General features: G+C 43.1%; 1 protein-coding gene across 1 annotated transcript in view; it reads left to right on the top strand.

Annotated features, from left to right (window-relative positions):
• Positions 1-13,532, top strand: part of SLC2A12 (solute carrier family 2 member 12) — a 58,312-nt gene that overhangs the window by 29,761 nt on the left and 15,019 nt on the right. Inside the window, exon 3 of the mRNA XM_042987178.1 lies at positions 10,044-10,166. Within this exon, the coding sequence (XP_042843112.1) occupies positions 10,044-10,166 (123 nt within the window). The remainder of the gene's footprint in view (positions 1-10,043; positions 10,167-13,532) is intronic.

Raw genomic sequence — 13,532 nt, 5'->3', positions numbered from 1 at the left:
TGCTCACATCTAGCTTTAGGTGAGAGTAGTAAAGAAATAATGGAAAGGATAAATGGAACAGCCTGTGTGGAGGAGGTCGAAAGGTCTGGTGTGGTGACCTTGGGCCAATGCTCGTATGAAGAAAGTGGTGTGAAAATCTGGGGGCAGGGAGTTTGAATCAGGGGTGATGGCAGGTCAAGGGGCCTTGAGGGGACATGAGCTTGACTGAAGATTTAGCAGAACAGCAAGAAAGCCTGTTGAGGCTGTACCACGGGGTATTTGAATTCGGACCAGGCTTTGACATCTGACTGCCTGGCCTCGAATCTCAGGTCCAGGGTATGGAACTTTGGGCAAGTCAGTTCATCTCTCGAGGTTTCAATTTCCTTATCTAGAAAATGGGACAATACTGTCTGCCTCACAGTGTAATCCGTGGGGTTAAGTGAGGCAATCTATATCAAGCATTCCTAGTTCAGTGCCTGATGTCCCGTGTGGACTCAATACAGCCAGTTATTATGCTAATAAATGTCAGACAAGACGTGAATAGTTCTGATAATGCCACCACTGACCGCAGCAGGCGTTTTGTTCAAGCCATGTCAGGACACATGGGAAGTACCTCACGGCCCTATGTTGAATTATGATGCCATGGTCCTCATCACCTCCCTTCTATACACTATCCCACTTGGGTCAAGACTAAAATGAATAGATTTGGGCCTTAAAATATCTTTTAATTCTGGATTACCTGCAGTCAAGAGAGCTTCCTAGGAAACCAGACATGGCTTAGAGAAGGTCCTGAAGCTTTGGTGAAAGGTGTGAGGTAGGCTGAGAAACACCCACCTGTCCACTCTTCTACGTTGGTGCAACTAATTCAGACTATGTGTCCTATGTGTACACAACCTCTATCTTGTTCATTGTTGTTTCCTCCAGCCTAACCTAGGGCCTGGCCCACAGCAGGGGTGCAATAAATATGTGTTGTAGGAGTCAAAAAAGTGTTTCTGGAACTCTCTCAGCTTCTGGGACTAAAGCGGAGCTCTCTGTCTAGTTTGGGGTTGATACATCCTGATCTCCTCTGGTATATGAGTCAGTGTATAGGGAATTAGAGATGCATGTATGGTGTATGGAACCTGTGTACCTTTCGCCAAAAATTATACCTGAATACAGCTACTCAATTCAGGATGCAAGGCCATCTCCAATATTTGATGACCTAAGAAGTTTTACATTTTAAATTTCCTAAAATTAAGGCCATTAAAAAGTTGTAGCGTTATACAAAATATTCATCTCCAGATTTCTATTGTTTTCCCCAAATACAAGACCCAGTCCTTCCTTTGAAAACAAAGATTAAGATTAGCAATGTCATGGAATAATGTTCCATACCTTGGTTTAGTAATTAGGTGTATTTAAACTTGACTCTACAGAAAAGATTTGAGTCAATTCCTTCACAGTTTTCCTAAGAGAAATATGTGAAAATCTGAACCTGGCATTTGAGACTTGTTTTTGCTTTTTAATTAATATTAGAGTTTACAGAAATATTTCAATGGATTATCTCAGGCTTAACAATCCCATTGAATCCATCAGATGTAAATGGGCAGTCCACAGTTAGTAATAAAAGATCTTTGTAGAAAAATCATACCATTGCCACAAGTAATCAAACTCTCAAGAACTGTAAACTGGCTGATATTTTAGCCCACTTGCAAGCTAACAACAGAAAACAAGCTAACCACAAAGAGAACGAGATAATCCCTGCACATATTATGGGTTATTTTTGAAAAGAGGAGCCCCAAGCCTAGAGAACCCAAATCTTTTATAATAGACAGTAAGCCAGCCTGATTTCTTCCATGGAAGACATTATCTTTAATTTATTGGATTGTAAACAAACCTTTGCTCCGGAGGAGACCCTATCTCTGTCTTCCAAGGCTGTTTGTTATACAAAAATCCTTAGGAAGACAGCCCAGACCAAAGACAGTCAGCGCTTTTGCTCAGAAGATATGCAGAACTGTGAGAGAGCCACAGAGAATTGTCTCTCAAGTCAAGTAACCCCCAAAAGCTGATTTTATGTTTTCAATAAGAAACCAGAATTTTTTTAAGTTGCAAAAACTGTAGAGTCTAACTTTTTGTGTGGTTTAGTTTTACGGAGTCTAGCCAGCTTTTTGGAGGATGGGTTAGCAGTAGGAAGCATAAGACTCCTCTGCCATAACATTCAAATTTAGATTTTATACCCAAATAACTCTAGTTCTTCAAAAAGCAATTGTTCATGTGATGTTTGCATAGCTAAAGATTTTGATAGTTCCGGGATGTGAAACAGCAGGTTCTAATTTGGAAGCTGCTTCACTCTAAGATATATTGGGTTTAGAACACAGAAGCATACAGACCAGAGTACATTGAATGTTTCAAAAAAGATTTCAGTATTCTTCATATTGCCTCCTAGGCTCTAGGGCTTTAATATTCAGAATCATGACTGTTCAAGGCAGTTTTAGTGATCATCTTTTTTCCCCTACAATTCTTATAGGATAGTTACATACCTTTAGAGAAAAGGCATACTGCATACATTATTATGCTTTATTTTATTTATTTAATTTTTTTAATGTTTACATTTGAGAGAGAGAGAGAGAGAGAGAGAGAGAGAGAGACAGAGTGTGAGTGGGGGAGGGGCAGAGAAAGAGGGAGACACAGAATCCGAAGCAGGTCCCAGGCTCTGAGCTGTCAGCACAGAGCCTGATGCGGGGCTCAAACTCTCAAACCGTGAGCTCATGATCTGAGCTGAAGTCAGATGCTTCACTGAGCCACGAGGTGTCCCCCAAATTATTATGCTACAAACGTGTGGATCTTATTATCAACTGTAGCCACTAAACAATCATAGTCACACATTAGTCTGTGTTAAGTGTAAGTGTTAAGTGCGTAAGTTTAAGATCTTTCCAAATTTTTTTTCTTTTAGATCTTAGGCTTCAGTTATCACCAATATTCCCACCCGTACTCTTCCTTTTTTCCAATTAATGAAGTTAAAGACCATGTTGATTGATGAAAATGATGATTTATTTGGTGCTCTGATGTGAATCACTAAAATAATGCAAAGTAAATTAAAAAATGGTGCCTGAATAGTTTTATACTAAGTTTGCATCTGAGCGAAAGAGGAAAGGCTTAAAGAAATACGTGCCCTTGGGGTGCCTGGGTGGCTCGGTCGGTTAAGCGTCCGACTTCGGCTCAGGTCACCACCTCACGGTCCGTGAGTTCGAGCCCTGCCTCGGGCTCTGTGCTGAAAGAAATATGTGCCCTTGCCCAGTGAAGTCCTATTTTCCTCTTTGGAGTTACATGAAGCAGGAAACCAGTACCTAACAGCAGCAGTGTAAAAATTGCATTTTTGTAGCGTGAGCATAACTCAACACTTAATGAAATGACACCATCAGTTCCGTTACCATGGGCAACTGTTCCCATAAAACAAGTGCTGAACTTCCCTCTCAGTCGGCACCACAGCGTAGTCCTGTGCCCTTGAAGCCTGTGAATATCACACAGTTAAGATGTTAAAGAAACAGACTAAGGTTTTAATACTGTCCTGATCAACCCAAGCATTCCTTTGCTACTTTATGTTTTCCGGAGCACGATGTTAAGAATTTTTCCGAGGAATATTTGCAACATTTAAAAACCAGAATACCTTTCTGATTAAGCCCAAAGCAATCATCAAAAAAGCGCCGCATAATGTATTAGCTCTGAAGCATGACATTCAAATTATAGTTTAGACAAGAAAAGACTAATTTCTCGTAACTCCTTTTTTTATTTTTCGTTTTGAATCCTAGTTCAGTGGTCCGAAAATTGGGATAGTCGTACTCCTAGAGGTTCATTTTCCAGAGTACTCCTTCAATGGTACATCAAAGAAAATAAATTTCTTGATTCTTTAGGGAAAATCTGTTCCCTAAATTTTCTTCTTCCTCATCTCCATTGTAATAACTGTTGTTAAAGCACACCCATTACCCATCAGGAAACCTTTTTATTATGACACATGTCCCAAATTATAAAAACCTCAGGAGCACTAATCTAAAAAATAATTGGAAATATTGCTGTATTGAGGAGGGCACCTTTTGGGATGAGCACTGGGTGTTGTATGAAAACCAATTTGACAATAAATTTCATATACTGAATTCAAAAAAAGGAAATATTGCTGTAGGTATGGTATGGAAAAATGAGAATGACTAGATAATCATCTTTTCATAAACCTAGATATTTCCAATAATTTACTTTCAACAAAATTAAAGAATGATCTAACCAAGTTATGAGCTGATATATCATTACAAATAACTTGTTTTGTTAATGCAAAGAACTGAGTGATACTGCTGTTATAAAATTTCTTCAACTCCCCATCTTTTCTCATTATTCTTGAGAACAATGAATTTCATCTAAAGAGTAGAAATGTACCGTATTGTTCTAGAAGTGACATTCACCCACACATACATGATAAAGAAAAAACTCCCCAGTCAATTAAGAGTTTTTTTTTCAATACATTTCACTTTTCATATCTGATAGTTATTTCTAAAGATTTGTAATGTATTTCTATAATTTTCATCCATTTTGTATTAATTATTGTGTTAATACCTGAGGGAAAAAATACCAAAATCTCTTAGGGGAAATTTAAAAATCCGTAAAATTTCAATTTAAGGTAATTTTTTTTCAGAGAATTATGATGGAGTGATCAAAAGACTTTCAAGTTTAAAAATGCATTACAAAAGGATAAAATACCAAGTTCAAGGTGAAAAAACTATAAAATTGATGTTAAGTACCTCATTCCTGTATTTTTTAAATGGATGATGATGAATATCAGATAGGTATAGTATTTCATAGAATGATAAGTGTTCTATTTTATATTAGAGTGTATAATACCATAGAAGTTGCATTCTTTGCTATCAGTTAAATTTATGGTGAAAGGGAGTTTGATGCTGGCTTATAAAGAAAGAAAGTACTTAGTTTTTCAAATTATTTTAAAGGTTACACAAGAAGAAAGTTTGAAGACCACTGCCAATAACTTTTTCTTATTTCCAACTGGTTCCTGCTCACAAAGGAGTTCCATGATCAATTCTGGCATTTTTTAAACGGAGGGTTATTCGATTTATTCCAATTTCCCCTACAATATTTTCAAACAATCAGTTGGTGTTGACTAGAGATCATGAAGATAGAAAGATTAGGGAACATTGAGACTTTCTTTTGTTGCTTTTTCTTGGTTTAAGTAATACAAAATAGTATTCTTGAATAAAATATTTGAGAAGAGGCCAGGCATGAGCAAAACTCAGAGAGACTGAGAGAAAGGAGAATATAAGAATAAAAATAAAAATAAGCGAAAGCTATTGTGTCATCACTGATGTTGGAAATGGTGCTCTACAGTGCAGGGTACTTTTAAAGAGCACACTTTTCCTATTTAGGGAACTTCCGAAGCCAGGATTTGAACATCTGGTTGGGAGGAAATGGGCCTATTTCCCTCTCACATTCATATTTAAAGGACCTGTTGGCAGACAGAGAGCTAGGTCTGCCCTGCGCTGTGTGCATAGGCAATAAAAGTCATGGGATTTAGCTTTACTTCTGCCAAGTGTGGAACACTGATTTCTCAGCAAGTCAGGTTGTTGAAAATTCTGCACCTTGAGTGTAGAACTTCCTCCAAAGTTGCTAGGAATTCTCTGGTAAGAGTTTAAGACCTCCACGAGCTTTTCAAACCTGGAGCTAGCATGCCAGGAGGTTCAGGAAAAGCTCGAGCCAAATGGAAGGTGTGCCTGGAGAGCCGTGATAGCCTTGGTGGCTCATATGGAGGGGGTGGAGATAAGCAGGCAGTTTACCTTTGGGTGGGCTGGGTCATCTCCACTGATGGCCCCTACCAATGCAAGCCCTTGTCCTCCATGGCACATGGGGACACGTCAACATATTTTTTGACACTGTGTCCAGCCGTCAACACTGTCTGCAGATCTCACCCGGATCAGCCGCGTTCTGACGGGCAGCCGTGGTGATTCAGTAGCATGTGAAATACAAGTTCCAATATTTGTGGACAAATTGTGTCCTGGCAAGTCCAAAATCTCCTCTATCCTCGCGGCCACAAAAGAAGGCCTTGAAGACCTGTGCAGAGGGTCACCTGGGTGGCTCAGTCAGTTAAGCATCCGACTTTGGCTCAGGTTGCGCACTCGTGGTCCATGAGTTCGAGCCCTGCATTGGGCTCTGTACTGACAGTTCAGAGCCTGGAGCCTGCCTCACATTCTCTCTCTCTCTCTCTCTCTCTCTCTCTCTCTCTGCCTCTCCCCTGTTCGTGCTCTGTCTCTCTCACTCTCTCTCAAAAATAAATAAACATTGGGGCGCCTGGGTGGCTCAGTTGGTTAAGTGGCCGACTTCAGCTCAGGTTGTGATCTCACAGCTCGTGGGTTCAAGCCCCGCGTCAAGCTCTGCGCTGACAGCTCAGAGCCTGGAGTCTGCTTCAGATTCTGTGTCTCCCTCTCTCTCTCTGCACCCACCCCTCCCCCATACACACACACTCACACTCTGTCTCTCTCTCTCTTTCAAAAATAAACATAAAAAAACTAAAAAAATAAATATTAAAAAAAAAGGCATGTGCAGACTGACATTTATGGAGGCACGAATTGCCAAGGTAGTCCTGGAACGTCAGGGTTAAAGGTGGAATAACAGAAATCAAGGAGGACTGTTTCAGGGTCTGCTAAACTGTAGCGGTGGCACTCATTGTAGAAGAGTTCGCTATGCGGTGGGCACAAAGCATCCCCTCTGGCTCTGTCATCAGGGAAGGAGAGAACAAGGACTCCCAGAGAGAGCCAGCACTTCCTCACGGTGCCATGTGACAATAGCTCAATTTTCCCTGGGAGAGCGATGAGGCCATCTCATGAGAACGCAACGTTGGTGATTTCAGAAGACTTCTACTTGCCATTACCAATATCAACATAGTAAATCCCCACGTGACATTTTACATCTCCGCGCTCCTTCCTTGTGAACTGACACAGAGCTTCTCCATTCTTTCCGCTTTGGGTATTCGTGGCCCCTTCCCAGGGAACGTGGAGGCTTTTCATCATCTTGCTCCTGAGGCTGCCGTGGAAAGATTCTTATCCTTTCAGGAAGTTTTCCCTTGCTGCAAGGACCATCTTCAGAACTTTATTTCACTTTCTGAATTTGGAAGTCTGTGATGTTAGGGTGCTGAACTCATTGTTAAAATAATGTTAACAATTTTAACAATAATTTTAACAATTAAAATCCTTATTTTTGACTTAACAGGCTTCTTATTGGGAGGTTGAACCATCCTTGTCAAAATGCTTGTCAACTGCCACAGCACCCAGTTTGTCAGTATTAGATAAGCCAAGGTATCGATTCTTGAATTCTTTCTATTAGATCAAAAAAGAAGTGGAAGCTTTCCACAATGATGCGTTATTTTTGGAAACGTCAGGTGCAAGGTTTGCCTGACAAGCTCTTATCAGAGACGAAGGGAAGTCCCTCTCTCAACATTCAGTTCATTGCTCACTGACTGGTTCAACTGCCCGCGAAGCTGGCTCAGGTGCTGAATTGAATGCACACCTAGTACCCAGGCTTTCAGTGTAGACTGTGGGTCCTTTCAGGAAGCCTCTGACAGTTCAGATTGAGTGCTTGTAACTAGGGCTTTAGGAAACTGTCCCATCTTCTTGTTGACAAGCTCTACCACTTTCTACGACAGAAAGATCAGTTCATTTTCATCCGATGCCAGCATGGGTCTGATGACCCCAGCAATGATTTTGCAAAATCCCACCAAATAATTCCAAGAGGAGGTCATGATGAAAGTGGGGAGGGTAAGAAGGGAGTTTCAGAGGTGACGAAGTGGGGATGAAAGTAGATCAAGAAAACCTGTGTGAGGGGCGCCTGGGTGGCGCAGCCGGTTAAGCGTTCGACTTCGGCTCAGATCATGATCTCCCGGTTTGTAAGTTCAAGCCCGCGTGGGGCTCTGGGCAGAGAGCTCAGAGCCTGGAGCCTGTTTCGGATTCTGTGTCTCCCTTTCTCTGCCCCTCCCTCGCTCATGCTCTGTCTCTCCCTCTCAAAAAGGAAACATTTAAAAAGTTTTTAAAAAAATAACGCAAACTTGTGCGAACTCCTCCAGAAAACAGAATGAAAGAGTGACCCATCCCCCACCTCCTCCTTAGGGCTGCTAGAGCAAAAGGTGATAAGAGATCCTCCGCTCTACCTTGACAAAAAACCATGGCAGAAAGGGGCAGAGGGGATTGGTCTATGGCGTAGATTATTTAGCTCCAAAGAAATTGCATATACATAAATTCATCTTGCATTTGTCCAAGGGCAGGTCATTACAAAGACTTTGCTAGAATCACACAACTGTCAGAGCCAGATCCCCAGTCTTAACAAAGCCCCAGACGAGGTTACCCGAGCACTGCTTTGGTCTCATTAAGAGCAAAGTGATCCTACCTCGGGTCTAATCTGCAAGAACCCAATAAAGTTTTTTTTTTTTTGCAGGTAGGAAGCGGAGGGGAGGGGTACAAAATGTTGACTTTGAATTCCCTGTTAATTAAAACAATGATCATCGTGTTCCTTTTGTTAAAAGTATCTTCTATGCCCTAAAGGTAACTCGATACGGATTCACGTGGAAAAGGTAATCAAGAAAAAAAATGTTTCTCCAGCTCTCTTCTATAATTCAATTTGTTTTTCTTACTTTGAAACAACAAATTTACTATGAGCAGATGTTTTCAGCCCAGAGCCTGCTCTTGTCATGAGAGCCAAGTTGTTAAATTAGAGGCACAGCTGACAGCTTGGTTCCCACATGATCCCTCCCAGTGGTTGCCCGCAGTGGGGCCCCTCCCTGGCTTCAAGCTTCTCCCCGCCCCCAACCCCCACCTCCACTGGGCTAGGACAGTACATCTGGGCTGTATGTGACTGATGGCTTTCCAACACAAGGTGACTTAGCCAGCAGTGAGCCCAGGCTGGGGCAGCTCCTGCGTCCTTCTTTCTTCAGAATCAAAGGTTTAGATTCCACATTTACTTATTCATTAACAAATATTTATTGAGCCACCAGCAAGAGAGCACCGTGATTAAAAAGCATGAGTTTCACAGACTGACCGCCAGGACTCAGTGGCACCCGTGCCACTTGTAAGCGCCGTGACCTTGGCAAATTATTAACTCTTTCAGCCCGAGTTTCTTCTCTTGTGAAGAGGGATAGTATTAGTTCCTATCATGTGAGATTTGAGGAGCCTCGTTTGAAGTAAGTTTCGGGACGTGCTTCGCCCCTTGTATGAACTCGTAGCTCCTTTATGAGGGCAGATTGGACTTGAAAGGCTGTAAGCAGAAGACAAGTGCGTTTGCTCCTCGGCCGCCCCTCCTCATCCCATCAGGAGGGTCCTATAATGCTCCCCGTCACTCCCAGAGAATCAAAAGTGCTCTGGTCAGTTTTTGTGCCGACCAGAGTCTCCTTTCAGACACTCAAACATTAAGTCAAGTATAATAATCAAATTTCGGAGCTCTGTTGAATTCAGACCTTCTGTCCACTCAGCTTACCCAGGTCAGGAAGACCAAGTGGGAGAAGGGGGAATAAGAGAGCCTCCTTCCTCCTGCCTTCGTGGCTCCATTTCCTACCCACTCATTAGCTATGATGTTGGATTTCTCCAAGGTCAGGGGCAAAGGAAATTATAGGGAAGGGCCCAGACATGGAGCAGGTAGACAGCTGGTCTGGCCCTGAGGCTCTGTGCTTGGCAGAGGTCCCAAGCTGCCTCTCTGGTTGCTCCCTGGCAGGTGGCCCCAGCCACTGCCCCTCCCATTTGCATTTCTCAGGCCTGTGTCACATACCAGCACTTTCTGTCCTCCCGCCCCCCACCCCTGCCCCACCCCTCCTCCAGGATTGTCAGACTCTGTTGGTGTTTCTCCCGAATCCTTTCTCACTTGGCTGGAGAGGAGCAGGAAGCCTGTCCTCTTCCCTCCTGCCAAGGAAGGACCCAACCATAAACCATAAACCACTCTCCAACCATAAACCACTCAGGGCCAGAGCCGAGGTTGGAGGTCAGGGGGCTGGCCCTCCGTTTCAATGGGTGTTTGATAATTTCGCTGCTCCCCACCCTCTCTTCCCTTTCTTCTAGTGCCCTGGCTACTACTGAGCGAGATTTTTCCTGCTGGAATTAGAGGACGAGCCATGGCTTTAACTTCTAGCATGAACTGGGGCATCAATCTCATCATCTCGCTGACATTTTTGACTGTGACCGGTAAGGACCTGCTGTTTGCCTCTAACACCTTTTGTGCTCATAGGACAAATGTTGGGGAAGCACACTCACCTAAAAGACATTTCACTGTGGACATTTTTAAAACATTCAAACATAAAGAGGATGTATCTGATGTACCGACCACCCAATTTAAAGTTATCATTCTGAATTCGTTTATAACCCCAGCTTCTCTCTCCCCGAATTGTTTTGGGTCATATCCCAGACAGGACGTCATTTTGTCTATAAAATTTCCACGTGGACCTCTATAAGATCAGGCGTTTAAAACCTATACCTGCAAGGTCATTATCAGAAATAAAAATATTCACAGTAATCCCTTAGTATCAAATATCGAGTCTGTATCCACATTCTTCCATGTCTTATAGTTATTTTTTATATTTTGTGTTATTTTTTATGTCTTTTATACACTTTTTATATTTTCTTATACTTTGTTTGAATCACGATCCAAATAACACAATCTGCCGTTGATTGACATGGCTCCTAATTTGTAGGTTTCATCTCCATTTCCTCCTTTTCCTGCCCATCTTTGGATTTGTAATGAAGAAACTGGGTCATTTGTTTCAAAGAGTTTCCCCACGCTGGGTTTTGCTGATTATAGTCATGTCACGTGGCCTTCTGTCTTTTGGGTTTCCTGAGAACTGCTCTTTAGATCTCGAGGCTGAGAGCAGATTTAGATTTTCTCATTTGTTTGTCTATAAACTCCTTCACAGATGATGGAGGGTGTCCTGCCACAAAGGCACACCCTGTGTGTCTGCTTGTCTGTCTGTGTCCCACTTTGTCATGCAGGCCCCTTCGAGGATCATCACCCAGATCCGTTATTTTTTTTAAGTGTTGTTTTTTAATATTTTATTCATTTTTTTTGAGAGAGAGAGAGAAAAAGACAACACGAACAGAGGAGGGACAGAGAGAGAGGGAGACACGGAATCTGAAGCAGGTTCCAGGCTCTGAGCCATCAACCCAGAGCCCCACACAGGGGCTCGAACTCACAAACTGCGAGATCATGACCTGAGCTGAAATCGGATGCTTAACTGACTCAGCCACCCAGGCACCCCAGATCCGTTATTTTCATTGCATCGCTCCTTCTGTATTTTTGTCATCGATATTTCTCTAAGGAGGAATTTCTTCTCATTAGTTATTTGCCTGCCCTAAAGGATGAATTGTAGGAAAAAGGCAAGGTAAATGCTTGACGTTTTCTCTTGATTTTCTAGTTTTCAAAATAATGAGATAGTTCCCCAGCATCTTCCAAAATTACTAAGGAGCTGTTCTCTTCCTTTCCTTTTCCCATTATATGTGTATCTGATACACATATTAAAAAATACATATAAAATATGAATTTTGAAAAGTGGATGTGTACTCGAAAAGGTCTATATATTTCTGAATACTTGTCAACCACTTTTTTTTGAGTACATCTACTTTTGGAAATTCAGTTTTGGAGTTATTAATTAACCACGGTTTGGGTTTTTACATAACATTTTCAAACGTCCCACGTTTTTTAGAAATAGCCTAAGATTAAAGGAAACAAAGAAACTGGTCATTAGCACCAACCATACGTGTCCTTCTCAGATCACATGCATAGCCCTGTACCTTTCACCTTCACACACACACACACACACACACACACACACCCGTTATCTGCCCCTTGATGTGGAGAAAGAGAAATATAAATGCAAAAATGGAGTGAGCATGGCATAATGTGTCAACTTGTCCAATCACTAACCTGATACGTGAAACCAGTGTAACATTGTGTGTCAACTATACTTAAAATTGAAATTAAAAAATAGAAGAAAGAATGGAAACGATCAGGGATGGGAAAAGATGACATAAATCTCTGGGAAGGCTAGCTAATGTGTAAGATGAGCTAATGCACATTCAGAAGTTCTCCTGCATTTAGAACAAACATTGGGAAAGCACATTCACTTAAAAATCCTGGAATGAACCTGTAGATGACATTTCACGGGGCTGCGTTTGAAATTCGATACAGGTTTCTCCCGCTGTTCGAAAGTAGAGTGTGTCCACGAAACCACTCAGAAGCCACAATGGCCTGAAGCAAAGCAACTCGCACTTCCTAAGAGCGAAAATCCTCTCTGGATTTTTCTCAGTTAGCAAAAACAGATACCGAGGTAGGTCTCTCATAAAAGCAAAGTGGCAGGACACGAATTTGCCGAGAACAGGGAAGGCTGTGCTTACTTTCAAAAGTCAACTTCCCAAGGGGCGCCTGGGTGGCTCAGTCGGTTGAGCGTCCGACTTCGGCTCAGGTCACGATCTCAGAGTTCGTGGGTTCGAGCCCCGCGTCGGGCTCTGTACTGACAGCTCGGAGCCTGGAGCCTGCTTCGGATTCTGTGTCTCCCTCTCTCTCTGCCCCTCCCCCCCCTCTCAAAAATAAACATTAAAAAAAAATTTAAAAATAAAAAAAGAGGGCTGCCGTGTGCCCAGCACGGGAGGGCACCTGGATGGGCATTGTGACCCGCGGTCTGTCCAGAAAAGTTGCGAAAGTCCTGGGTGTTTGGGGCGAGAAGATGCTCAGGGAAAGGATGGATGGGAGCTCGCCCGGGGGCTTGCGTGGCTGTCACGCTGTCATGACGAAGGGACTGGAGAGCTGACCCGGAGGGCAAAGCAGGACCAGAGCCAGAGCTCTTGAAAGGTAGTACTTGGACTTCAGAATGAGTGAGGAAGGCCTTTGTAACAGTTGGGCCAGCCCACTGTGCGGTGAGAATCTCTGAAGCCATCAACTCATCAACTCCATGTTACTGAAAGTGTTCAAACAGAACAGAGGACGAGTTCGATGAGGTGACTTTTTTTTCCCCCACTGTCTATCTTCCGGTTTTATGTCCCAGAGAGGAAAGGACGACCGATTCTACAAGCACTTTATTAAGCCCTCACTGGGGCAAAAGCCTGTGCCAGCAGCAAGGAAAGCACAAGGGATCGGACTTTAATTAAAACTGTCCAAAGAACTGTAGCACTGTCCCTTCTTCCTGCTTCTCCTCACCTCACTGACTGGCAGGTGGTTTATATGCCCAGATCCTTCCACGCTGCATTCGCCAAACCTCCCCACTGCACTTTTCCCTGACTGACCAGTCGGGATTCGTGGCTGCGGCTGTTAAGGGCTGTTTGCACTGTCTCTGGCTGAGGTCAGTCTGAGCCTGTGTTTGTTAAGAGCCAGTTTCTTTCCCACAAGTTCCCGCCAGGCTGGACTTCTTGCTGCTAAGCCCGGGGCAACGCAGTGCCCATGCCAGGCTCCGGTGCCCTGGGGGCCGCTTCTCGCCAGTTAACTTGCCTCGAACCTTGGTCAGTAACTACAAAAGGACTGTATCTTTGACCAGAAGTCAGAGGAAACACCAGGCTGGCAGGAGA

The sequence above is a fragment of the Panthera tigris genome, chromosome B2, assembly GCF_018350195.1.
Source record: "Panthera tigris isolate Pti1 chromosome B2, P.tigris_Pti1_mat1.1, whole genome shotgun sequence".
Classification (NCBI taxonomy): Eukaryota; Metazoa; Chordata; class Mammalia; order Carnivora; family Felidae; genus Panthera; species Panthera tigris.
The sequence above is the reverse complement of the archived record's forward strand: the minus strand, read 5'-3'. Positions and strand labels throughout refer to the sequence as shown.